The 24535-nt window shown below is 48.6% G+C and overlaps 2 protein-coding genes across 3 annotated transcripts; one reads left to right on the top strand and one right to left on the bottom strand.

The window, feature by feature from the left end:
• The first annotated feature begins 730 nt into the window (after positions 1-730).
• On the top strand, positions 731-8531 carry MRPS7 (mitochondrial ribosomal protein S7). The gene is made up of 5 exons (XM_054047288.1): positions 731-876; positions 3692-3883; positions 4868-4931; positions 6576-6743; positions 7762-8531. The coding sequence occupies exons 1-5, from the start codon at positions 800-802 to the stop codon at positions 7981-7983; spliced, it is 723 nt and encodes a 240-aa protein (XP_053903263.1). The 5' UTR covers positions 731-799; the 3' UTR covers positions 7984-8531.
• A 483-nt stretch (positions 8532-9014) lies between these two features.
• MIF4GD (MIF4G domain containing) lies at positions 9015-23963 on the bottom strand. Of its 2 annotated transcripts, none has more exons than XM_054047290.1 (6): positions 23882-23963; positions 17721-17854; positions 13127-13236; positions 12172-12327; positions 11110-11202; positions 9015-10131 (listed from the first exon to the last, which is right to left on the bottom strand). In XM_054047290.1, exons 2-6 carry the CDS (start codon positions 17800-17802, stop codon positions 9904-9906), a joined length of 669 nt encoding a protein of 222 aa, XP_053903265.1. In that variant the 5' UTR covers positions 17803-17854; positions 23882-23963; the 3' UTR covers positions 9015-9903. The 2 variants fall into 2 exon arrangements, with proteins under 2 accessions (XP_053903265.1, XP_053903264.1); XM_054047289.1 differs by lacking the exon at positions 23882-23963 and adding an exon at positions 23557-23735.
• Positions 23964-24535: the final 572 nt, after the last annotated feature.

Here is a 24535-nt window from a genome sequence, read left to right on the forward strand (position 1 = left end):
GTATTTTTTAAAATGTTACCCTTTGCTCCTTAATGTGCAGAGCTGGTGCTGAGATATCCTGAGTGCTCCAGTGTGTCTCCAGGAAGCACTATGCAGGGGGCAGGGCCCACGGAGATGATTGCAGTGTCAATGCTTAGCCTAGGGTTCTCAAACTTCATTGCTCTGCATCCCCTTGCTGACAACAAAGTAACTACATGACCCCTGGGCGGGGGGACGGGGGACGGAGATCCTCCGCCCGAGTGGGGGGAAGAGGGAGCTGCAGCTGGAGTCCTGCCATCCTGGGTGGGGGTGGAACTCAGGCTTCACCCCTGGGTCCCAGCAAGTCTAATGCTGGCCCTCCTGGCCACCCCATTAAAATGGGGTCCCGACCCACTTTGAGGTCGTGACCCATAGTTTGAGAACTGCTGCCAGACCGCTGCCTGAGATCAGATGTCAGTATTTGAAAGCTGTAAAGGGGGAAAAACAGAGTCACCATGCCTGGTTCTGATTGCACACTGGTGTAAATCAGGATGCACTCCACCCAAGTCAATGGCGTTGCATTGGAGTAAAACTGCAGTGAGAGGAGCATGAGGCCCACATTTCACTCCCCTGCAATACACATGGTGTGTGTGTGGGGGGGGGGCGTGACAGAGAGGGGCAAACAATATCCTGCTGCAACAGGAAGGCGGCCTGCCCCTAGTCAGCAGGCAGGCGCGCACCGACTTCCTCTGCACACGGAAGTGGCAATTAGGCGGGCAAGAGATAGCAACGCAGGCTGCGGCCGGGGCAGCCTGACGGGGTCCTGGAGCCCGGATGCAAGATGGCGGCTCCCATGGCAGGGCGGCTCGCGGCGCTGGGCCGTCGGCTGGCCGCTCCCGCGCGGGCCTGGCTGCCCGGGTAAGTGCTGGCGGCGCTTGGGTAGAGTCACGCGCGGGTGGAGGAGAGCTGCTGCCGGGGCAGGTGGTCAGGGATCCCCCCCCTCCCCTACTCCCGCCTGGGCCCTGTTCTCGGAGAGGGGACAGGCCGCTCTCCCCCTCCCCGAGCTTCGGCCCTGCTGCCGGGGGAGGAGTGGGCAGCGCGACTGGCCCCCCCGCCCTGAACCAGGGGAGGAGAATGGGACATTCAGGGGCGCTGGAACAATTTGCATAGTGGGGGTGTGCAGCCATTGAACCAAACTAACCCTGTATATCAGAGTACCCCAAACTGTGGGGTGCGTTCCTCTTGGGGGATGCAGAGGAACGGGGGGGGGGCGTAGTTGGGGCCTAGGCCAGCCCCCATGGGGGTCAGGGAGGGAATACAACCCAGCTCTGCTCCTGGCCTCATGCCCTTCCTGTCCCAGGGCCCCCGGCTGTGGCCCCAGCCCCCTTACTCCCATCTGTGTCACCCCTGGAGCTGTGACACAGGGGTGGGGCACAGACTGGGGTAAGGGGGGGTGACCCTGAAAAGTTTGGGGACCACTGCTGTATATCAAAGAAACCACTTTAAGCCAGTATGTGTAAGGCCAGCCTCGCACCCTGGGATCCTTCGTGGGGGAAAGATTCATTTTAGTGATGCTTAGTAAGGCAATAGCGCTTCCTATCTTCAAAGCTTTGTGCCTGCACTAGCCGCTCCTCGCAGCACCCTGGGGAGGATGGCAAGTGAGTGTGTTCCAGTGGTGCTGCCCCACTGCAGTGTAAGTGCCACTGTAGATTTTGGTTTCTTGAGTTGCCAAGTGTCACTCATTATGGATTATTTTAAAATCCTTTTTAGAGCATCCGTGGAGGGTTTTGCTGGGTGTTTCAAGAAAATGCTTGAAATCTCACTTATTGACATTGACCTAGCTTTGCCTGTTACTCCAGTGGAGTGATTTTTCTCAACGTTTGCTCTGCTTTCAAAGTCTTTCTGCTCTTCCTCTGTGCTGCTTCTCAGGCCTGGAACCAATCTCTCCTCTCCTCATTCAAATCCCTTCTTGGAACTTGCTTTTCTTTTAAAGCCCTTCCATTGCTATTCCACTAGTGAAAGATGTGGGCCGATATAAGAGCGGCTCAGATGTATCGTTGTCCCTATACTGCTAACAGCTTTAAAAAAAAGTTTCACTGTTAATGTGGCAGGGGGATGTGCTTTTGGAGCAGGAAGATCTAAGTTCTAGCCCTACTGTTGCTATGATGTTCTGAGAAGTCATGTTAGGCTGCACAATGACAACCAGGAAGTCCTAGATATTTGTTTCATTTGTGAAAAATGGTGCTCCCAAAAACATGTTTATTTCCCACTCCCTCTTGTGGATAGCATTCCCCTTACCATACCCTGTGGTCTGTTCTTTCACTATGTTTTTGGTCTGACTGTAGTCTCCCATCCTGCAACTGGTTTTATACAGGTGGAAATTTGCACCCATGCAGATCCAGTTGTAGGATTGGGACCTTTGATTTCAAAGGGTAACCAGGATCTTTGCTCCTGAGGGTAGATACCTTGTCTCTGTATTTGTCTGTAAAGCACTGTGCCCTCTTGTGTACCTCTATTAATAAAGTGGCAGACAACTGCAGGATAATTGTGATCAAAGCAATATTGCTGAACTGGAGACTCCAATTTGTATGTTAAAGCTCAGGACTGCCACTTCTGTTTTCTTCCTTGAACTTCAGTTGTATTTTTTGCTATTGCTATTCTTGTATGTACTTTTAATTACTATAATAATGTTTGCAAGTGTACCCCACTACCCCACTTTAAATAATGAGCCGGATCCCATTTCCATTGAAGTTAAAAGGGACTAGGATTGGGACCAGAATTTTAAATTGCTCCTAGAATTGAACCCTTTTGCATTTATTATTGTGTGGATTGTATCTTGGATACATTATTAATGTTACATTATTTGGAGAGGCTTTGGAGGTAGGATCCAGAGGTAACCGTATTCTTCCCCTATCCCTCCAAAAAAAACCCCAAAGTTCCCTGTTAACAGTAACTAAAGGGAAAGCAGCACCCTATTTAGGACCCCAGAACAAAGTACATCTATGTAACTTGCTTTTACAGAGGAGCTGTTTATAAGAAATGCTCCCCCCCCCAAATCTGTCAAAAGTATTAAAATAACATTACTCTTTAACCAAGATTTGTTTATATTGAAACCAGTGAGAGGTGATGGCACTTGGAACCTCACAGTTTCAGCCCTTTAACTTTTTTCAGACTTTAGGGCTTGTGGGATTAGCATCCCTAGTGCCTGCAGAGAAAGGGGTTGGCAGCATCTCAGGAGTTTTCTGTATATCCTCAGGGGGAGGGGGAGAGAGGGCACCATTGCTGTTTGGGAGTAGCTCAGGTGAGTGGTTGGCAGAGAGGGAGAGACGGCATGCTGCTATCCAGGCACTATATTCTTGTTGGTTTTATATTAATTATTAACTTTAACATTCAGCAGCTTATGGGTGACCAGAAGTTCATTATTTGCCGTGTGGGAATTTGTAGACCCTATTGATATTGCAGTCTCTTTCAGGAAGGGACTCTATTACGGTCTGTTTGTACAGCACCCAGCACAATGGGCCCTGATCCTGACTGGGGCCCCAGAGCAATACTAGAATACAAATCATGCTAATAAGGGTGGAAGGGTGCATATCCCCAGTACCCAGTCTCTTTCTCTGTCTGTTCTGGGACTTGTTCCATAACACTGGAGATGGACTTGGTGAGCCAGACTGAGGAATGCTGTATACAGCGATGTCAATTTACAGACCCCTTCATCCCTTCTTACTCTTTGCAGGTTGACCCAGGTGAGATGGAGCCGGTATGGCCCCAGTTACGTTGAACCAGCAGTGAACAAGGAGGTGAACCGCAAACCCCTGGAGGAGCTGTCCGAGGAGGAAAAAACACAACAGGAGCTCAAGGCCCTCCAGCCCGTAAAAGCTACAGCTTCTAATGTCACCAGCTCTGTGTTCAGTGACCCTACAATCAGGTCAGAAAGCACAGTCTCCTTTGTTACAACACCAGCTGTCTCCCAAGGATCAAGGGCAGTTTATCCTGCTCCCACTGAAGTCACTGGGAGTTTTGCCATTGACTTAAATGGGAGCAGGACTGAGTTCGTTGCTCAGAAGGGCTGAGCAGCCACAACCCCTGTGGACGGCTAGAGGTCAGCTCCTAACAGGATCATGTCCGCAGAATTCTCTTCCCCTCTCCAGAACGAGTGCGGCAGATGAGTTGGATGCAGAGGTTTGTTAGTGAACTCTCTCTACCTGGATAGGGATTTACTGTTTAAATTTGAATAAATAGCTCTTATTATAAAACAATGTAATGGGTGGAGTAATTGAGGGCTCTGCCTCTGAGTCCACTACTGCTGAGAAGTAAAGCCATTGCAGTGCCCTCCCCCTCATCCCCCCATGCCTTTGTCTACCGGGCTGCCCATTGCCTTCCTGTTACTCTGAAATCCAGGGGTCAGCAACCTTTGGCCCACGGCCCTCCAGGGTAAGCACCCTGGCGGGCCGGGCCGGTTTGTTTAGCTGCCATGTCTGCAGGTTCAGCCCATTGCGGCTCCCACTGGCTGCGGTTCGCCGCTCCAGGCCAATGGGGGCTGCGTGAAGCTGCGTGGGCCGAGATATGTGCTGGCCGCTGCTTCCTGCCGCCCCCATTGGCCTGGAGCGGTGAACTGCGGCCAGTGATTGGCCGAACCTGTCGATGCGGCAGGTAAACAAACCAGCCCCACCTGCCAGGGTGCTTACCCCAGCAGGCCGCGTGCCAAAGATTGCCAATCCCTGGTGTAATCCCTTTATTTGGGTTAATCTCTTCCCAGGAGGAAGATCCATTGAATAATAGTGGTTAAAGATGAGCACAGCCACCCAAATCCTAGCAGGGATAGGATTTAATCACAGGAACAACACAATTAGGGACCTCTGGTGATGGAACCAAAGTTCCAATTATATCATGTTTGGTTTTGTGCTTGCAGTAAATTCACCAACATGATGATGAAGGGAGGAAACAAAGTGCTGGCCAGATCCATCATTACACAGGTGAGGGGACTGGAATCTCTCATGTTTAAATATTACATGCCAAAAAAACGCATTAAAATAACCTTATTAAGCTTGCCAAGGGAATCACTCAGAAGTTATGAAATGCCAGAAGTAAGGTTGCCTGTGCAGAGCTTGTCCCCTCTGCAATCAAATTGGGTCGCTTTCTCCCTGCTGCCTAGGCCAAGTAGGAGGGTCATTGAGAATACAGGAGAGACAGGCTCCCTGCTTTCAGTTCCAATGCCCAGCATTGGCACAGACCGCAGCAGCACAGAGCTGCAACTGCAGTGAAAGTCTTACTCAGTCTTGGGATGGAGCATGCCTAGTGCATGTGGAATATAGCTGCTAAGCTCTCGCTAGTATTTACTGAGCATGTGCAAACTGCAGTTTTCTTCAGTGGTTTATAAATTGGCCACATTTGGGTGAATTTTCACAGGGATGGCAAAAGGCACATCCCTGACACAAAGACCACCCACCTTCCAAATTTGAAGTCCCTGTTCCAAAGCAAGGGAGCACTAGAGCTTAAAGAAAAGGTTGCAATAATTTTTTAACATGTACAAAATGTTTTTTCCCTAGCCTTATTTTTGGAACTGTTCTGGATAAAATTTTCCCCAAAAAATTCATGCTGAGGCAGACACCCAGCATGGAAAATGTCAGCCCAAAGAGTTGAAATTTGGCCGAGTTTTATAAGCAACTGAAAATAGTGGTTTATGAGAAGTGTTGGGCAACACTAATACCAGGTGGATACTTCCTTTCTATAATATTAATACTTAGCACTCTTTATCTGAGGATCTTTAGTCTCTTCACAAAGAAGGGGGGGGATATCATTATCCAGATTTTACAGGTGGTAGCTGTGATACAGAAAAGTCTAGTGACTTGCCTAAAATCAGACAAGACAACTGTGGCAAAGCCAGGCATCAGAACCAGGTCTCCTGCCTCTCAGGGCATCCCTGACTATTCACTGAACCAGGCTGCCTCCCTTTGGGCATTAGTTGATGTGGAGCTGAAGTCTAGAAGACTTCTAATTTCTTCAGTACAGACCTGCCCCAACTTAATGGGCTTCAGGATTCCTGATTTAGGGGGCATTCACTGGTGCTGTAAAGGATAGTGTGTGTTGCATGGTCAGTATGTGTTGGATGATGGGTAGAAGTTCACCAGAAAAGTGGTGAATGCAGCATAGTAGTATGATATGTAAACTGGTGTAATTGATACGCTGAGGAGGTGGAAGTGCATCTTGGGAAAATCTAATAGGCAGTTGTAAGGTGAGAGTGGGGTCAGTATTGCTTTCTCTCTTCTCTGCTTCCCCCCCTTTGTTGGTGATCACTGCTACACTTCACACCCATCAATGGGCTATAAGAGGGAAAACCAGTGAGGACTGGACTCCAGCAGAGGAATATGTCTGAGTGTGGAAATCTGGGGTAAGGAGGTGAGGACTGAGTAAAACCTGTAGTTGCTCGAGCACCCCCTACTGGCCTACTTAAGGTGTAGTAGGGTGAAATCCTCCATGGCCCAGATTTCTTCAAACGAAGGGGAGGGTGTGTCTGAAATTGTCTTGATTCTAACTTCACTCTGGAGTGGAGTAAATCCTGTAGGGAAGGCAACTGTACACTGAGGAGCATGGGCATGTTTCGTTGTGTTTGTATTTAGACCCTAGAAGTCATTAAGAGGAAGCAGCTTGAGAAATACTATCAAGCCTCTGAGGAGCAGAGGGAGAGCATTGAGTGCAACCCTTACATCATCTTCCATCAGGCACTGAAAAACTGCCAGCCCGTCATTGGGATCTACAACATCCAAAAAGGAGGCAAAACCTACCAGGTAAACAGAAAAGGGATCTGAAGGCCAGCCTAGGCTAGAAAGAATTGGACAGGGGGCAAACTACCAGTGTCTTTCCCACCCCTCCCAAAACCTGCTTGCATTTCCCTTGGAAGTATCATTTATTATCATCTGTATTATAATGGCAGAATGGGAAACTGATCTTGGCTGGGGTCTGTAAGTGCGGAGTGCTGTACTTACCCATAATTAGAGAGTTCCTGCCCCAAATCACTTGCAATCTGAATGGATAAAGTGGGGGAGGGGAAACTGAGGTACAGGGAGGTGAAGTGACTTGTCCAAGGTGATACAACCTATCAGTAGCAGAGCCAAGAAACCCCCCAAGTCTCTGGAATCTCAATCTGATGTCTTATGGCTAGACCATGCTGCCTCTGTGTAGAACCAGCAGGGCAGGTTAGCACATAGAAAATGTTCATATAGAGACCTTTGGTTTATTTAAAGCCTTGAGAAAGGCTGTCTCTTCAGCTCTCCTAATTAGGTAAATGCACCTAGATAACTCATGGGATTGTTAATGAAATATGGAGTGCTTCACCAACCTCCTATGCAGCCAATAAATTACTGCCCTCTGCTGGTTGATCAGAGACCTGCGGGAAATAGCTTAGTCAAGTTCCCATAGACAAGAGTCTACATTGCCACTTACAGACTGGTTTTTGCAGTGTCTGCAATGAGGCCAAGAACCAAACGGAACATCCCTCTAGTCCCAACAGGTGGCTACTGCTCTTGGGCAGGTTTGAGGCTGCCAACGTGGGAAATCTTGCACTGCTGTGCTTGATCTGTGGATTGATAGAGGCGGACGCTTTGCTGCTGCTGCTGGAGTGGAATGTTGTTTCACCAATGCTAAACTCACTCATGCTTGGCTAGAGTTAATTTCTTCCTACCCCCTCAGCACCAATCACTTTTTAATCACCTGGGAGTGTTAAACAATTGAAGAAAGTTATTTCAGTATATGGTCCTATTGTGGGGTAAGGCATTTTAACCGTGCTACTGCTTGAATGTCTGCTAGGTCCCAAGCCCTCTGAAGGACAATCGGAAACGCTTCCTCGCCATGAAGTGGTTAATTACTGAGTGCAGGGAACATAAGCATCATCGGATATTCATGCATGAAAAACTATCCCAGGAACTGCTGCAGGCCTTCAACAATGAGGGCCCTGTGATCAAGAGAAAGCATGACATGCACAAGATGGCCGAGGCTAACCGGGCGTATGCCCATTATCGCTGGTGGTAGGGGACCCCCTGAGAGCAAGAGAGACCTTGCCTTATGACAACAAGAACATTTCCTCATACCCCTATCCATGTGGAGCCCAGGCCTGTGAAGAAGCAGCCTCTGTCTACTTTCTGCAGAGATGATGTATAGGGGAGGTTGCCTGCCAGCTTCTATTAACTGCTTCTAGGCTGGGTCCTTAAGCAGAGAAAAATCAAGATGAAAAATGCGTCCACAAAAGCTTCTTTCCTTTAGATGTATTTCTGAGCAACACTATAAAATATCCTCTTTCCTCCACCTACCTGCTTTCTGAGGGCAGGGGAGGGGATGTCTTCAAGTCAGTCTACTAACATGATAAACAAGTTTTTGCTCGTTAGCATCCAAGCTGGAATGTATTCTGCATTGTGAATGTTCTTTGTGTATCAATGCCAGAGACAGAAAAGCACCTAGTTTGAATTTTAGATTGTTGCAATACTGTCTGTTAGCAGAATCATTGTTTGACTGAGCACATGTGATCTGGATGTTAATGAGAAAATAAAAATGGAACCTCTATCATCCTCAGACTGTCACCACATCTTAGTGCTGGCCTTAGGGTTTTGTACTGATGCCCATCACTCTACCAGAGCAGCGGTATTTCTCAGTCCTCTAGTGGGTCAGCTAAAGGAAGGGTTATTCTCTAGGAGATGCCTTCCCACCTACACTTGGCTAGACAGAGTTGAAATCCTTCTCTTGTCCTGTAAAAGAGCTGCTAGCACTTCTGTACCTGTTGTGCTTTGCTGGAAAGCACAGAGCACTTTTGCTCACTGCAAAGGAAAAGACTGATAGTTTGAGGAGGATGGGGAAGAATTCAATACCACAAACCTTGGCCTCTGTTTTGATTTAAAAATCTAATTCCGTGCTCACAAGCAACTCTGCCACACTGTACCAGAGGAAAACTAACACATGGCAATCTTACAGAAGAGCTCTTCAGGTCCTGTTTGTAGCTACCTCCATAGTAGCCCAACACCCTAGAAATGTTACAAAGCAAGAGCTCTGTGGAGAGAGAAAACATGGTGTTGATTAGTGGAAAACTTTTATTAGAAAAAACCTCAATAGAACATTTATTTGTCCTTTGCCTGTCCCTTTTGTCAACAGAAATGTACAATATTGAAGTTCATTAAATTGTTTTTTTGGAAAAAATTCCATAGTGGTTACTATATAAAACTCATAAAAACAGTTTCTAGCTACATGTGCTCAAGGAAATTGCTGCTCTGATGTACACTGGCTGGCGTCTCCTTCCTCCAGGAGCAGGTGTTACTTCTGCTGTCCATAGGCACCCAGCCTGCCCGAGCGCAGGGTTGGGAGAAATAAGTGGTTGCCCATGTAAAGGGCTCAATCATGCTCCCATTGATTTCACAGGAAGGCAAGATGAGACTCATCCTGTTTTTAAAGCTTGGTTTGTGTATTATGGGCACGGCTTCCATGTGGCAGTAAGCAGCAAAGAGGGCAGTTTTCCAAATGAGCTGCGAAAGCTTTTCCTTCCACTTGTCTAAACTCTGTTGGTGGCTGACGGAGTTGGCACATAAGAGCTGATCTCAGCATAAACCATTGGCTGTGCTTTCCTGACTGCTACTGTAAATGGCTGTTTTGAGCTGGAAGCTCTGGATACAGTTAATCAGCAGTTTGAGAGGCATTAATTAACCTGAGCCATAGATAAAGAGAATGGAAGCTCTGGCTAGGTTAAAACTGCCCTTGCCCCTAAATCAAACTCTCCCCCGTTGCAGTCCAGCAAAGACACAGTACGAAGGGTCTATTGGGAGTAAACAATATAAATCCTATTTAGAAAAAGCATTAGAAAAATGTTAACTTAAAAATATCTGAAAAATATTTGTGTGACGTTTGCTCGTGAAAGTGCCAGGGTGAAACTTTGAGCCTCTAAGTGAGTTAGTTCTGGCTATGGAAGGTTTAATCTGTGACTTCACTGTAATAGTATTTTTGAGCCGCATCTGTCATCTTCCAGTCTGCAGCCCGAAACTCTATGATCTCCAGCAACAGGAGCTGAGAGAGTGAGCTGAGCCCCTCCTCCAGGAGAAAACCATCTCGGAGAAGGGAGAAGAGCTCATCCATTGGCTGGGAGTTCATCTTCTCCAGCTGTTCACCAATGCGGTGCAACTGCAGCACCAGGCAGTCCACCTTAAAAGAGGAAAGAGAAAAAGCCACCTTAAGATGGTGTGGGGGCCTATGGTGTTTCTAAATAGAGCTCCTGCCCCATCACCTCTAAATTAATCCAAGCTGGTTCTCCCCACCTTGTTCCCCTGTATTTCTCTTTCTACTACATCCACTTTCCTTAGGAAACTGTTAGTTGCCATCAATCTCTGGTAGTGGCTAGGAACCTGGATGTTGATAGCTGCTCGGAGGGGGCTCTTTGGGAAGGAGGGGTGTCCATGAGATCCCACAGCTTCACACATGAAATTGCTGAAGAAACATGATGGTAGCAATTCACACCATCAGACCTGCATCAATTTAGGTTGAGGCTCCCACCAAGTGGCAAAAGCTGGATCAACATGTCCATAGAGCTCCTTCAATGGGTGCAGTATAAGCACCTGAACAGAACAGACAGAACTGTCTGAACCATGCTCTGTTTCCAGGGTGACTTGGATTCTTTTGACCATATGCTGGTTGCTCTCACATAAACTAACAAGGAACAGCAGCACCTGCGCTACGAGCAGGAGGCTGGTAGGGCTGAGTGCTTGAAGGGTATGTTGTGGTAGGATGCCAGTGACTTATGAACTTTATAACAGCCCTTGGGTTGTTTCAGTGCCTTTGGCATTCAGAGGCTCTGATCACTGCACAGCTACATCAGCCACTGTCAGATCTGGAGCGTGAACTAAAAATGTTTGGAATGGGAGAAGAATGGAACTGTGGTTGCAACGTAAGTATGGATGCACCAGCACCTCCAGAATTCCTCCATTTGGGGCTGCGGGGAACTTCCCTGCCCCCACTCCACTTACAATAGGTACGAGGGAAAATAAGTTCTGTTCAGCTCTGTGCCTCCCTTTTGGGCCAGACGTTGGTTCAAACCATTCTCAGCAGCCCTTACAGGACCGTATTTTTGCCAATCACTTGGCTGTACAAACTCTCCTTGCATGTTAGCATCTCACCAGCGCTCACCTCCTCCTCCTTCTTCAGGCTATCAGGTTGCGCCAGTCGGAACAGGCATTCATAAACTGGGTTCACCAGCGCCATCATGGGCATGTTGTTCACCTGTTAATGGGCCAGATGCATATATCAGCTCAGGGGTAGAGGAGGCAGAGTTTTATTTTTAAAGAATTGTTCCCTCACGGTTCTCAAATGGGAGGGGAACTGCTCCCCTGGAAACGAGTTATGGTGGCATTCTGGCTCAGGCTCCTGTTGGCAGGATTTGCCTAAGAGACCATATAGAAACATCTCCCTTGGTCAGAGGATCAGGGGTCTTCGCATGGGGCAATGGCACCAACAGAGATGGGAAAGTGATGCAAAAATATACATTTTCCAGAAATATTTGATTATATTTTAAAATTAATTAGCTACACCCTTGCTTTTCCCCCCACATTTCAACTGTGTTCACAATCCTTTCGCCGTCACTGCCTGCCAGCATCTGAACCCATGAGTTCTACGAGCGCAAAGCTCCCAGAAAGCTAATTTCAGTATGCATGTTGGGAGGGCTTTAGCACTCGTCCAGTCAGGGAACAGGAAAGAATACCATGCAATTTCCCCAACCAATCACAATTAAGCAATGGGACTTGAATTTAGTACACCCGAGATCAGTCGGAGCGAAGAACTCCAAAAAGTGTGTGCCAATTGACCAATAAAGGCATGTGCACCAGTTCCAGGAGCTGTGAGGGATGCTACATTTGTTCAACGTTTGTTTAAGAATTATTTGCTCAGCTCTACATACCGACAAGTCTTCCCTCATCCCCTACTTTATTGATAAGGGGAACAGCAAGCAATGGCCTTCAATATGCAGAGGGGAACATAACAATTAGTGAAGAGCCTGAACCGTAATGTTTGAATGCAGATCCCCAGCCCACACAAAGTGGAAGGGGTTCAGAACCAAGAGTTTTGGGTTTAGCCACAAAATTCAGAATTCGCTCCAAGTTCCAAACCCCTGCCCCTAACTCAGGAGGGGTTTGGTTCAGTTCCTCTTTAGGCATGAGGCAGCAGATAGGGATGTCCTCTGCATAGGCACCTTACCCTCAGGTAGTCAAAGATGTTACAGATGAAGGTGACGTAACAGATCCATGCCTGGGGTGAGCGGGCTCGCAGCTCTTCCCGGTCCTTATACTCCTGCTGCAGTCGGTTAAGCAGACTCCGTCGGAAAATGCTCTGGCCCACCTGCTTGCTCTCTGCCTAGGACCCCAGAACAGCAAGTAAAGGGGAGGACAACAATGTGGGTACCCAAATTACTAGGGTCTTTATATATCATTCATTATCAGACTCCCATTGTTGCACAACGAAAGATGATTCGTGGGAGTCTAACTGCATGTGGAGTTGATGCTACTGTCATGGCCTGCACATCCCTTTCCATTCTCTTCCTCTATTTCACTGCTTCGCTGGAGCTAGAGAATCTCCTCCCAGCATGCAGAATTCCACAGGCCAGCCTCACTCCTGATCTTATGGGAAGAAACAATTTCAATATGCTGGATAAGTTCCTCTGCCAAGAAGGCCACTGCCCCAAGACTAGGGAACCTCTTCCAGTTCAGCCTGAGAAACTGTACTCACACACATGGGGACAGGTTTGGATTTCTGCATATCTCTGGCAGATGTGGCAAGCGGTGGAAATATTGGTAGCCTCTGTTAAAACGTTTACAAAGACAGAGAGGAGCTGGTCTGGTGGTCAGAACGCAGGACTGGGAGAAAGGAGGTGCTGGGTTGTATTCCCTGCATGACCTTTTGCAAGTCTTTCCTTCTGTGTGCCTGAATTTCCCCTTTCTTTGAAAAGGAGATGATACTCCTCTAGAGGGTGGCATTGGAAGGCTCAGTAGTGGTAGTAAAGTGCTTTGCAGATTAGAAGTTCTCTGTAAATGCTCTGGGACTGAGGCAGGCCCAGCTGAGACGCCAGGATACCCACTAGCACTAGCTGTGATCCAGAAGGGCAGGCTGTGTGACTCACTAAGGATTTGTTATCAGCATGCTGACATCTTCTCACCTGGATGATGGTGTAGCAGATGCGCCCAGCCTCCTTACTGAACACACAGTCTTTGAGGGACTGGTCCACGATGATATTAGCCACTTTTTCCAGATCCACACTGCTGGGGTCTGCAGGGAAAGAGATGATACCGTCAGTGCCGCACACTCACTTCCCAACACTGCACAGATTCCCCACTTCACACCCTCCCTGCTCGTGCTTCAGAACACCAGGAAAGCAGCTAAGGTGCACATCGGAGTGTGTTGTGCTACCATGCTGCAAGAACTCAGGCTCACTCCCAGGCTGGCAGGGACCAGAGGCAGCTATCTCAGCTGCTGTAGCCCCCCTACAGATTGCATCAGGGATGGCATCTTCAGAGGGTACTTAGCCCTTTTTGGCAGAGACAGTCATCACAAGGGGAGGGGAAGAGGACAAGAGTGAGAGTAGGGGGCTAGTTTAAATTTGAGCTGAATGGGCAAATTTTTATTGTGCTTTGAATATAGATGCTATAGTTGAGAAGCAGGGCTGGCTTTTCCCTATGAGGCCTCCAACCCCAACCCCTCCTGCCTGGGCTTTTCCCCAAGAGACCAAACTTCCAGAAAGTGAAAACATTGCTGAAAAAAAGATAAATGAATATGGCAGTGTCTGTTAAGCCCCTGATGAGAGGAGAATGCTGGTAACAGGCTGAGGAGTGACCAGAGCAAGGGTACAAGAGTCAGGACATTTGCACTTTATTCCTGCTTCTGCCACCAACTATCTGTGAGACCTTGGGCAAGTCACTTACCCTCTCCATGCCTAAATTTCCACACCTGAAAAACAGGCAATGATTCTATACTGCTCTAATTCACAGGGGGCTGCAAGGGTTAACTAGTTAATGCCTATAAAACCCCTGGCAGACACAATGGAACTTCACAGTTGTCACTGTGCTACACCAGCAGGGCCACCTGAAACTACATGGTGACAATGGAGACAGAATTAAGATCCTTCTGCTCAAAAGCAGAAGCCCTAGCCACTTGAGCTACAGGAGAATTTGTTAGAGGCATAGGGCCTAAAACACAAAAGACCAGTTCTAATTCCACCCAGTTGGGAGCAGTAGTATGTATATACACAAACACATTCTACAGTTATTGTAGGCGGAGCTCTCAGCGTTGCCTATAGTTAAGGTTGCCCTGCACCAGTGGTATCCAACCTTTTTACACCTCAAATCACTTTTTGAATTTAAGGGCAACCCACAATCTGCCCCGCTCCTTCCCCAAGGCCCCACCCCTTCCCCAAAGCCCCGCTCTGCTTACTCTACCTCACCCACCCTCACTCACTTTCACCGGGCTAGGGTAGGGGTTCAGGAGGGGGTGCGGGCTCTGGCCTGGGGCAAAGGGGTTCGCAGTGTGGGAGGGGGCTCTGGGCTGAGCCTGGGGCAGGAGTACAGGGGGGTGCAAACTCTGGGAGGGAGTTTGGGTGCAGGAGGGGGCTCTGGGCTGGGGCAGAGTGTTGGGGTGCAGGAGGGGGTACAGGGTGCTGGCTCTGTGAGGGGGTCAGGGCTGGAGCAGGGGGTTGGGGTGCAGGAGGGGCTATGGGGTGCTGGCTCAGAGGGGGCTCAGGGCTGGGGTGCAGGAGGGGTTTTTTCGGTTCTGGCTCTGGGTGGGGCCTCAAGGCTGGGGCTAGGGGTTTAGGAGGGGGTTCGGGGTGCAGAAGGGGGCATGGGGTACTGGCTCCAGGAGGGGCTCAGGAGTGGGGGTTGTGGTGTGGCCTTCCGCCAGGCAGCACTTACCTCCGGCGGCTCCTGATCTGTGGTGTAGCATGGCTGCCGCTAAGGCAGGCTCCCTGCCTACCCTGGCCCCATGCTGCCCCCAGAAGGGGCCAACGTGCCCCTGCAGCCCCTGGGGGGCGAGGGGGGACACGTGGCTCTGCGTGCTGCCCCTCTCTGCAAGCACCGCCCCCGCAGCTCCCATTGGCCGCAGCTCCCCGTTCCCAGCCAATGGGAGCTGCAGGGGCAGCGCTTGCAGGCAGGAGCAGCGCGTGGAGGGAGACCCCTGCCCCCCCCCCCCCCCGGGACGCGCTGGCCATTTCCGGGAGTGGCGGGGGCAGGCAGAGAGCCTGCCTTAGTGGCAGCCCTGCTCCACCACCGGAGATCGTGATCGACCAGTTGGTGACCACTGCACTACACTTTCCATTATAAGACCTAGTTTTCAGCGGCTAACTTTGCCAAACTCAAGCTGTTTGGCATGACATTTTCTATACTGGATGCCTGCCTCAGGCAGAAGTTTTTGAAATATATCAGCTAAAATGGTTCAGCTGATTCTAAGAATGAAATTAGGGGAAATCATGTTTACTCATGTTAAAAAATGTTCTACAACTGTTTAGTTGAGATGCTGTAGTGCAGGGTCTCCATGCTTTGAGGCGCAGACTCACACATTTGGCAAGGGGGGTGGCCCTGGTGCTGGCGGGTAACATGCCACCCAAATTTGGCCAAATTATAAACTCCAAAAAACCCCTCAGTTTACACATGTTCCATTTGTACACAGTCCCACATGACATTCTCATAAGCAAACGAGGGAAACATGGTCTAGCTTTAAATTATTATAAAATGGGTGCAAAATTGGTAGAAGGACCATAGCCAAAGAGTAGTTATCAATGGTTTGCTGTCAAGTGTGGGGATGTAATACTGCAGGGGTCAGTCCAGGGTCCAGTACTATTAAATATTTTAATGAATGACTTGGATAATGGAGTGGAGAGTATGCTTATAAGTTAAATTTGTGGATAACACCAAAATGGGTGGGGTTGCTAGTACTTTGGAAGACAGGATTAGAATTCAGAACGATCTTGAAAAATTAGAAATTGGTTCTGAAATCAACCAGATGAAATTCACTAAAGACAAGGGCAAATCAAATGCACAACTACAACATGGGGAATAACTAGCTAGGCAAGAATACTGCAGAAAAGGACCCTTTTTGTTATAATGCATCACAAATTGAATAAGAGTCAACAATGTGATGCAGCTGCAAAAAAGGCTAATATTCTGGGCTGTATTAACAACGGTATCATATGTTGGACATGGGAAGCAACTGTCTTGCTCTACTTGGCACTGGTGAGGCCTTAGCTGGAGTGCTGTGTCCAGTTCTGGTTTCCACACTTTAAGAAAGATGTGGACAAACTGGAGAAAGTCCAGAGGACAGCTACAAAAATAGTAGAAGGTTTAGAAAACCCGACCTCTGAGGAAAGGTTAAAAAAAAAAAATAGGCTTGTTTAGTTTTGAGAAAAGAAGACTAATGGAAGACCTGCTAACAGACTTCAAATATGTAAAGGGCTGCTATAAAGAGAACTGTGATCAATTGTTCTCCATGTCCAGTGAAGACAGGACAAGAAGTAATGGGCTTAATCTGCAGCAAAGGAGATTTAGGTTAGCTGTTAGGAATTACTTTCTAACCATAAGGATAGTTCAGTGGAATCTAAGGGAGGATGTGGAATCCCTACCATTGGAGATTTGTAAGAACAGGCTGGACAAACACCTGTTGGGGATGGTCTAGGTTAACTTGGTCCAGCCTGAATGCAGGGGGCTGGACTAGATGACCTCTCGAGGTCCTCCAAGTCCTACAGTTCTACGATTCTATGCTTATTAGAAACTTGTGAGAGACTGGTGGAGAAATTCTCTGCCAATTCTGGATGTACTGAGCATGCGTCAACCTAGGTCTGCAGAGCTGGTCAGGACGCTCCTTGCAACTGCTTCTCCTGGCTGTCAGAGGCCACTGTGGCAGCAGGCACAAGAACTGAGAGCAGGGAGACACTCTCCCTTGTGCTCTCAATGCTCCCCCTGCTGGTGGGCCCAGGAGAAGGAGGAAGCTCCCTGACTGCAATGCAAAGGAGCAAGGAATGGGGTGGCGGGGGGGAAAAGGGAGATTGCAGGAGCAGAGCAAGAGGTGGGGAGAAGCAGAGGGGGAGCCGTTGCCAGAGGCTGAGAGAAGTACAGAGGGCAGTGGAGGAAGGTGGGAGAATATATAGGCACAAAGGTGGAGGGGCAGAAGGCAAGGTAGGGGGATTGGATAGGAGCAAAGGGAAGTGGGGCAGGAGGAGGAGTGGGAGTGCAGAATGTTGATTATTTGCTGAGGGGGATGAGGAAGTAGGTAGGGATGACTCGGAGCACGGGGGAGACAGACAGCAGATGGGGGGACTGGGCAGGATCAGAGGCTGGGGTAGGAGTAGGGGGATGGGGGGGGATAGTAGCAGGGTGGGAGAGCAGAATCTGGGATTGGGGGCGAATAGAGAGATGGCCAGTGGATTGGAACAGAGACCGTTTGAGGACACAGGAGCAGAAAGATTATAACAACTAGAGGACATGCCCTTCCAGAATCTGGAATTGAACTCAGACAACTGTGCCTTAAATCTCAGGGAGGAGGTGGCAGGGAGTAGAGATTGTGCGTTCCAGCACTAGCTCACCCATGGTGGGGAAAAGGCCTTGGGGCCAACCAGCAGCCTAGTGGCATTTCTGACATAGCTCTCTTATTCGGAGCCATCAGTGTTAACAAGACAAAATGGAATCTGGTTGTTCAGGCATGATCTGCCAGCCAGCCTGGGCATGGAAACCATGCCATGGGGGCTGGAAAGACAGGTGCTTGCTGACCTTTGAGAGCAGTTTTCAGTAACTGCTGCGTCTCGGTATCGAACGACTGTATTTTATACTCTTCTTTGCCCGTGTCTCCCATGTCTGGCCTGCTCCGACAGTGCAGTTAGGGAAGTGGCTGTTAGTGGCAAACCCTGGAGAAGAGATCAAACACGGCTTAGTTAAGCAGGGAGATGGGCGAGGGTAAGTGTAGGTGTTTGTGTTGCCATTTGGGGAAACACTGGAGCACTGTATGGTTTAACCAATTCACTAATGTAAAGAGCACTCAGTTATTTTGGGGTGGTAAGATTTTTCCAAACTCCAACCCCCAATCCTGCAAAACCATCATTATTATTTTTTATAATCCCTGCCCTCTGCCACACTTTAACAAGGGGTCTTTGGCCAGTTGGCTCTCTTTGGTAGCCCATATATTTTCTGATATAATAACCCATTTGAACTGTTGATCTGCAACTTCAGAAACAAACAACCCATCCAGAGGCAACAAAAACACGTATTTTAAAGGGAGAAACAGCCTGAGCCTGTCACAGGGAAATGCACACAAGAGCACGGCATGGGTCTGCTGATTCATTTGCTCGCATGTGGCTTTGCACCTACAATTCAGCTGATTTTGCTCAAAGACACAGGGAAGATTCAAAACATACGGATGATCATCCAGTCCACCTCCCCCCTGCACTGTCAGTTAATAGCAGCGCTGCTTTCACACAGTGCCATTCCAAACTCATTGACTTCAGAGGGGCTGTGCCAGAGACGAATCTTGCTCAGAGTGGCAAACAGAGATAGCGAGCAAATTCTACAGCCAACAACATTATTAAGTCTCTAGTCTCCTTTAGAGCTCACATTATTCTCCCTTGTACGAAATGATCTTAGAAACTCCTGGGTTTTCCTCTACCTAGTTATTTTGGGGGAGTCGTCATTTCACATACGCATCCAGTCTTACCTAATATGAGACCAGCCACTGGTCGGTGCGGCACCAAACGTTTGCTGCAGGGCTGCAGTGGCCTGTGTCACAAACACTGGGAGGGCAAATGTCCAAGTGGAGCATTCAATGGGTTTTGCCAGCTCATCAGAATTCCACAGTCACTGTGCAAACCGCCTAGGAAGCAGCTATCAGGGATTAGCGAGATGAAGGCCATTGTCCTTTGAGGGACAAGGCACATATCTAAGTTGCTGTGATCATATAATACCCGCAGTACTTCCTTGGCACTGCTCTGGGAGGCGGGGGGACCACACCCTTCTGTAAACCTGCAGCTGCCACCTACTCTCTCCCTGTTTCCCGTAAGATGTCTGAGATGGAATCTTTTCTAATGCACCACACAACATGTTACCTGGCTTGGAGCAGTCAGATCTATAAAATTAGAGGGTTGCACATACTGCTTAGGTAAGTCAAGCTGAACACCCAGCTGGGCCCTCACCCCGATCTGGGCAGCACCCCCGCTATAAGAGGGGGTTGACAGAATTAAGAGGGTATAGCCCTGCAGCCCAAAAGCAGCCTGCAACAGGCTGCTGTAAGTTAGAGCAACCCGTAAATGCTCTAACTTAGACAAGGGCCATTTTGGTTCCTGGAGCTGCCCAGAATCTGGAGTGCAAAGGTGGGGTAAAGCCACCTTTGCTCCCCGCTCGGCTGCACCCGAAGCACAGCACAGAATCAGACCCAGTCATTGCGAGTTTCCTGCTTTCAAACACAGTAGAGACCTTCTAGCTCTCTCACAACTCTGTGCCTGACTATATTCTGGACAGCGGAACACACTCCTAGTCGAATATGTTGCCTGCCTAGAGAGTTGGGTTTATTTATAGTTTATGCCCCCTAATGCATTTATAAGGAGATAGGAGCTTCCTTTTGATTTTACAGCAATGCTTAATTAGCAAACATTTTCTGGTTCTAAGTTACGGAAATTCACACAAGTTACAATCTCTTGCTCCTTGTCCACAAGGTGTGTCTCTTCCAGGTAAACTCCCCCTGGGTCTTATAACATGTACTTACTCAGAGCTCTGTGCGTATTCTCAATTAAATCATCTCCGTGCCAGAACTAAAGTAATATCGTCAACAATAAATGAACTTCAGTACGCACATGATTGTGCTGGAGTTGCACCCTCAAAGAAGGATCTACAAACAGCCCTTAATTGCTTCTGTGAAGCTTACAAAAGCCTAGGACTAACTCCGAACATAGCAAAGCAAAAAGTTCTACACCAGCCAGTCCCCGGTCCATCATCAGACCCAGCAAGGAAGATCTACATTGAAAAAGAAGAACTGGAAAATGTAGAATACTTTGCCTATCTTGGCAGCCATTTCTCACGGAGAGCAGACGTAGATTCAGCAATGATGACTCACACAGAGCTGTGTGTGCAGTCTCCATTAAACTTCTCTTTCCTAATGAGGATGTGAGGTCATTCCACTGCCTCAGGCAGAGCTTCATGAATGGTTGGCAGGGTAAGCAGTAGTTGTAGTGCACTTTCTGATTGCCGAGTCTGGGCTGGCATTTTGACACATCCTGCATGGTAACACTGTGCAGCACTTCCATCTTAGGCTGCAAGCTAGAGCGCTAGGCGGCTACAGGATCTGGTTCTCCCCTAGCCTTTTTCCCCTGAAGCATCACACCGTTGCTAACACTGACAGAGCTCCCCACCAGTGGTCGCCTTAGTGTAAAGAGTGCATGGCTGCTGGCCTTTTTAACCACTGCATCAACTAACCCTGCTCAAAGCAAATGCGGATGGCCAGATAGTAAAAATGCCAGTGCTGTGTCTATCGAATGATCCTACTGTGGCTAGCACTGGTGGAGCTGCACTGTGGCTAGCACGGGTGGGATGTTTGGGGAGAAAAGGCCCTGTGAAGACCAGCCATGAATGCTCAGCATAATAAACAACAAATCCCCGTTGTGTTCACTACTCCTGAGTCCGATCACTTCTCTGTTGCAAGGGACACCGCAGCATCAATGACTCTCAGTGCAATGAAGATCACAGAACAAAGGGGAGCAGGGAATGCAACACCCAAGTCTTTAAATCAAGATTGGGCATCTTTCTAAAAACAAGATCGCCTAGCTCAGCCACAATATACGGCAGCGGTTGTCAAACTTTTTGAGCTGAGCCCCTCTTGGAGTTAAAATTTTTGATTGCACTCCCTCAGATTTTCAGGGCGGGGGAAGGCGCATGCGATGGTCTCTTGGGGCGGAGCCATTGCTGGACACCGAAGAGTTGACACTGATTCACAGGCTAGGTGGCCCGCTAAGATGAGTCAGGAGGTGCAGGTGGTGCTCTCTCCCCAAGCCCCATCACCCACAGCCAAAGCCTGAGCCACTTGGCATCACCACTCGCACCCCCAAACCCATGCCCCACAGTGTGAAAACCTCTGACATATGGGCTCTATCTAGGAATCAGTGGGTGGGGGTCTCTGGCCTCTGTGATGCAGGGGGTCAGACTAGATCAAGGGTTTCCAAACTGGGGGTCAGGACCCCTCAGGGGGTCACGAGGTCATTACATGGGGGGGTTGCGAGTTGCCAACCTCCACCCCAAACCCCACTTGCCTCCAGCATTTATAATGGTGTTAAATATATTAAAAAGTGTGTTTAATTTATTATGGGGGTCACACTCGGAGGCTTGCGATGTGAAAGGGATCGCCAGTAAAAAAGTTGGAGACCCACTGGACTAGATGATCATAATGGTCCCTTCTGGCCTTAAAATCTATGACTGCATTTAAGTATCTGCCACCTAGTCCCAATACCCCTCCCGCTTGTTAGCGTCAGCATTTGGCAGCCAGTTCAGTAGTGGCCAGCTATGCAGCATGACTCCAGTTCCTTGCACAATGCAGATGGGCAAGAACAGAATACAGAGGCTGGGGCAGACACATACATTGTGGATATGAAAAATGGAGCTTCTATTGACTGACAACCAAACACCCCCATTGGCCTCTCAGGAATTTCAGGCCACACCTTGAGACTTCACTTCTTTTATTAAATCCTCTAAAGACTCAGTCACGTTTCTCCTCTTGGTCCTCTCTCCCACCACAGCCATCTGGGCCGGAGCACGGTTGCTGCTCATTCTCCAGAAAGAAGAGGAGGAGAGTGTTTCAGAGGATGTGGTGAGAGCACCCAGAAGTCAAGTGGGTTGGCTGGAGAGAAGGGTCAGCACTCTTACTAACTGGGCAAGCACTCTGCTTCGTCTGAGCCTGCTCAGGTTTCTGGGGAATAGGAGAGTCTCACCCCTCCAAATGGGGGATGAGCTGCCAACTGAGTGCAGAGTGAAGCCACTTACCAGCCCCAGCATGTGGGATGCTGCCATGGCTAGAAGCACATCACTCTACACAATGCACCTTCATAGGTTTAATGCTGCCACAAGGAGGTGGGGGGGATGAGCTCCAGGAATTACCCCTGCTGCCTACCTTCCACACCCAAACACTGAGCTTCCCAGGCCTGGATCAGAGATCCTCAGAAGCCCAGGAGAAAATAACTCAACCTAAGAAGATAACAAGTTATCCCACCAGTAACATGTTTCATCCATCCCTGAAGATCCTTTACCCACCACAGAAGAGTCATTACACATGGCTGCTGGGGAGGAGCAGGATAAAACACAGGACTTGGTACATATGAAACTGTCCTGAGCAACTCAGTTGGCTGCTGGTTCCTTGACATATTTTATAACACTGCTGTGGGAGCCCTACCTCCACTACTCCCAACTATATCCTGTCAGTCCGATACCAGCCTCCCCACATTAGAGCTCAGCAAAGGCTCCATACAAACAGTAAGAGTGAGCAACAGGATTGAAGTTCCCTCACTCAAGCGACTGACTATTAATACCCTCCCTAAATCTTGGGGCTCATCTCCTGACATGTGGGCAGGAAAAGCAGTAGGGCAGTATAACAGGGCTCTCCCAACATTAAAATCTCTGATTCCAACTAAAACCACTACAAAAGAGAGGAAGGATAGTCCCAGTGGTTTGGATACTAGCCTGGGACTTGGGAGACCCTGGGTTCAACTCCATTCTCTACTACAGACTCCCTGTGTGAGCTCAGGCAAGTCACAGTCTCTCTGTGCCTCAGCTCCCCATCTGTAAACTGTCCTGCCTCATAGTGTTGAGGATAAAAACATTAAAATTGTGAGGTGTTTAGATACTTTGGTAATGAGAGCCATGAATACCCAAGATAGACCAGGGAGTCAAGATTTTCCCCTTGCCAGGACTAGGTTATCTATAATGTGTGTGGGTGTGGCTGGTGATAGTGGGGTTGAAGGTCCACCCGGGGTGGGGGGGGGGGGGGGAGGGTTAAATACCCAGAACTTGCTGTGGGGTGGTTGATATACTTTACAACACAATTTTAGGGGCATGTCTCTCTATCCATTTACGTTTTAAGAAGGAACCCCATCACCATGGTACCTAAACAGCCACCTATATATTAATTTACAGCAGGGGAACACTTTCCAATTGTTTGTCAGCAGGAGGGGGGAAAGATCAGGATATCAATGTAAATTTCAAGCATAAAACAATTATGAAAGTGTCACCTGTTTTTAGGAATTTATCTATCTAGGTTAGCTGGTTAAGAGCAAAGTGATTTTAGGCCTCAAAAACTACAGAAAAATTGCCTCAAATTATGGCCACCATTAAATTACAAACTCTCTCCCTGGATAAGGAAAAATAATAAACACAAAATTTACTGAAAAAGCCTAGAACGGGACCAAGAAATTAGGTGTTTGGTTTGCTTTAAAATCACGATAGCCGTCGAGAAAATAAGCAGAGAAATGTCCCGGCTTGAAAAATAATTGCTGCTCCACCCAAGAGAGGCAAAAGTTTGTTTCTGAAACTAACCAGAGCAGCCCAGCCCAGCCCAGCCAGATTCGCAAATGTCACCAACCTGCTCCGGCTTTTCTCTTCGCTCTCCCGGAGAGTTTTCTTTTCAGGACTCGAGCGCTCGCATCTTTGGTGCCTTATTTGCATAGAGAAGAACCGCCCCTACCCCTAATTCTTCTTGCTTTCAGGTTCGGGTTTTTGGAGATAGATCAGGAAAAAAACTAGCGCCAAGACCAGCAGCAGCAGCAGAAGCAGGAAAGGCAGGAACTCAAGCATGGAATGCAAATGCAAGATGGGCATCCTTCTTGCACTCGCCCCTCCACCAGGAAAGCGCCCTGCGAGACCCCAGCTGGCAGGATCAGGCGGAAAATCCCAGCTGCTGCTCTTACTTTTCAGCTTCTTTGGGGTCAGTGATTACCACCAGGCGGATTCTTTCCATTGCAAACCTGCGGGTTTCCTCTTAGGTCATTTCCTAGCAGCCAGAGCCAAGGGGAGGAGGGACTTGGGAGTGCTGAAACAGCAGCGCCACCGCCTGGAAGAACCAGGATTTACGCAACCTTCTGCATTCACCTATCCATCTCTTTCGTTGCACCCCCCTGCTCTTTTTCATCATCCTACGACCTGGGGGAGTGGGGTGGGAGTTGGGGTTAGAGTGTGCCCGTTTCCCTCTGACTCAGACTGTTGTCTCCCAGTCAGAAGAGCTCTTCGTTCACAGCTGTATTTTAATGCTAGGTTTTCACGGTACAATCTTTTGACTTTTCTGTGTTAACTTAGCCCTAGCGAAAGGCTGCAGCCCTCTGTTTAAACGCGGGACAGGTACAGCACAGCAAAAGAAGCTGCAGTGCAGATTCCCCACACTGTCCTGCAAACGTGCCCCACTCCTGCCCTGTAGGAATCTACTTTCTAGGCATGTGAGTCCTTCCCACTCCGCGGTCCATTCAATCTTTGGCCTCTGTTGGCACTACCAGCATCGGGAGAGGGGGCGCACAATTTTCACTAGTGGTTATGGTGATTAATGAAACACGAAAAACTACTCACTGGGA

Source organism: Malaclemys terrapin, chromosome 13 (genome assembly GCF_027887155.1).
Source record: "Malaclemys terrapin pileata isolate rMalTer1 chromosome 13, rMalTer1.hap1, whole genome shotgun sequence".
Lineage (NCBI taxonomy): Eukaryota > Metazoa > Chordata > Testudines > Emydidae > Malaclemys > Malaclemys terrapin.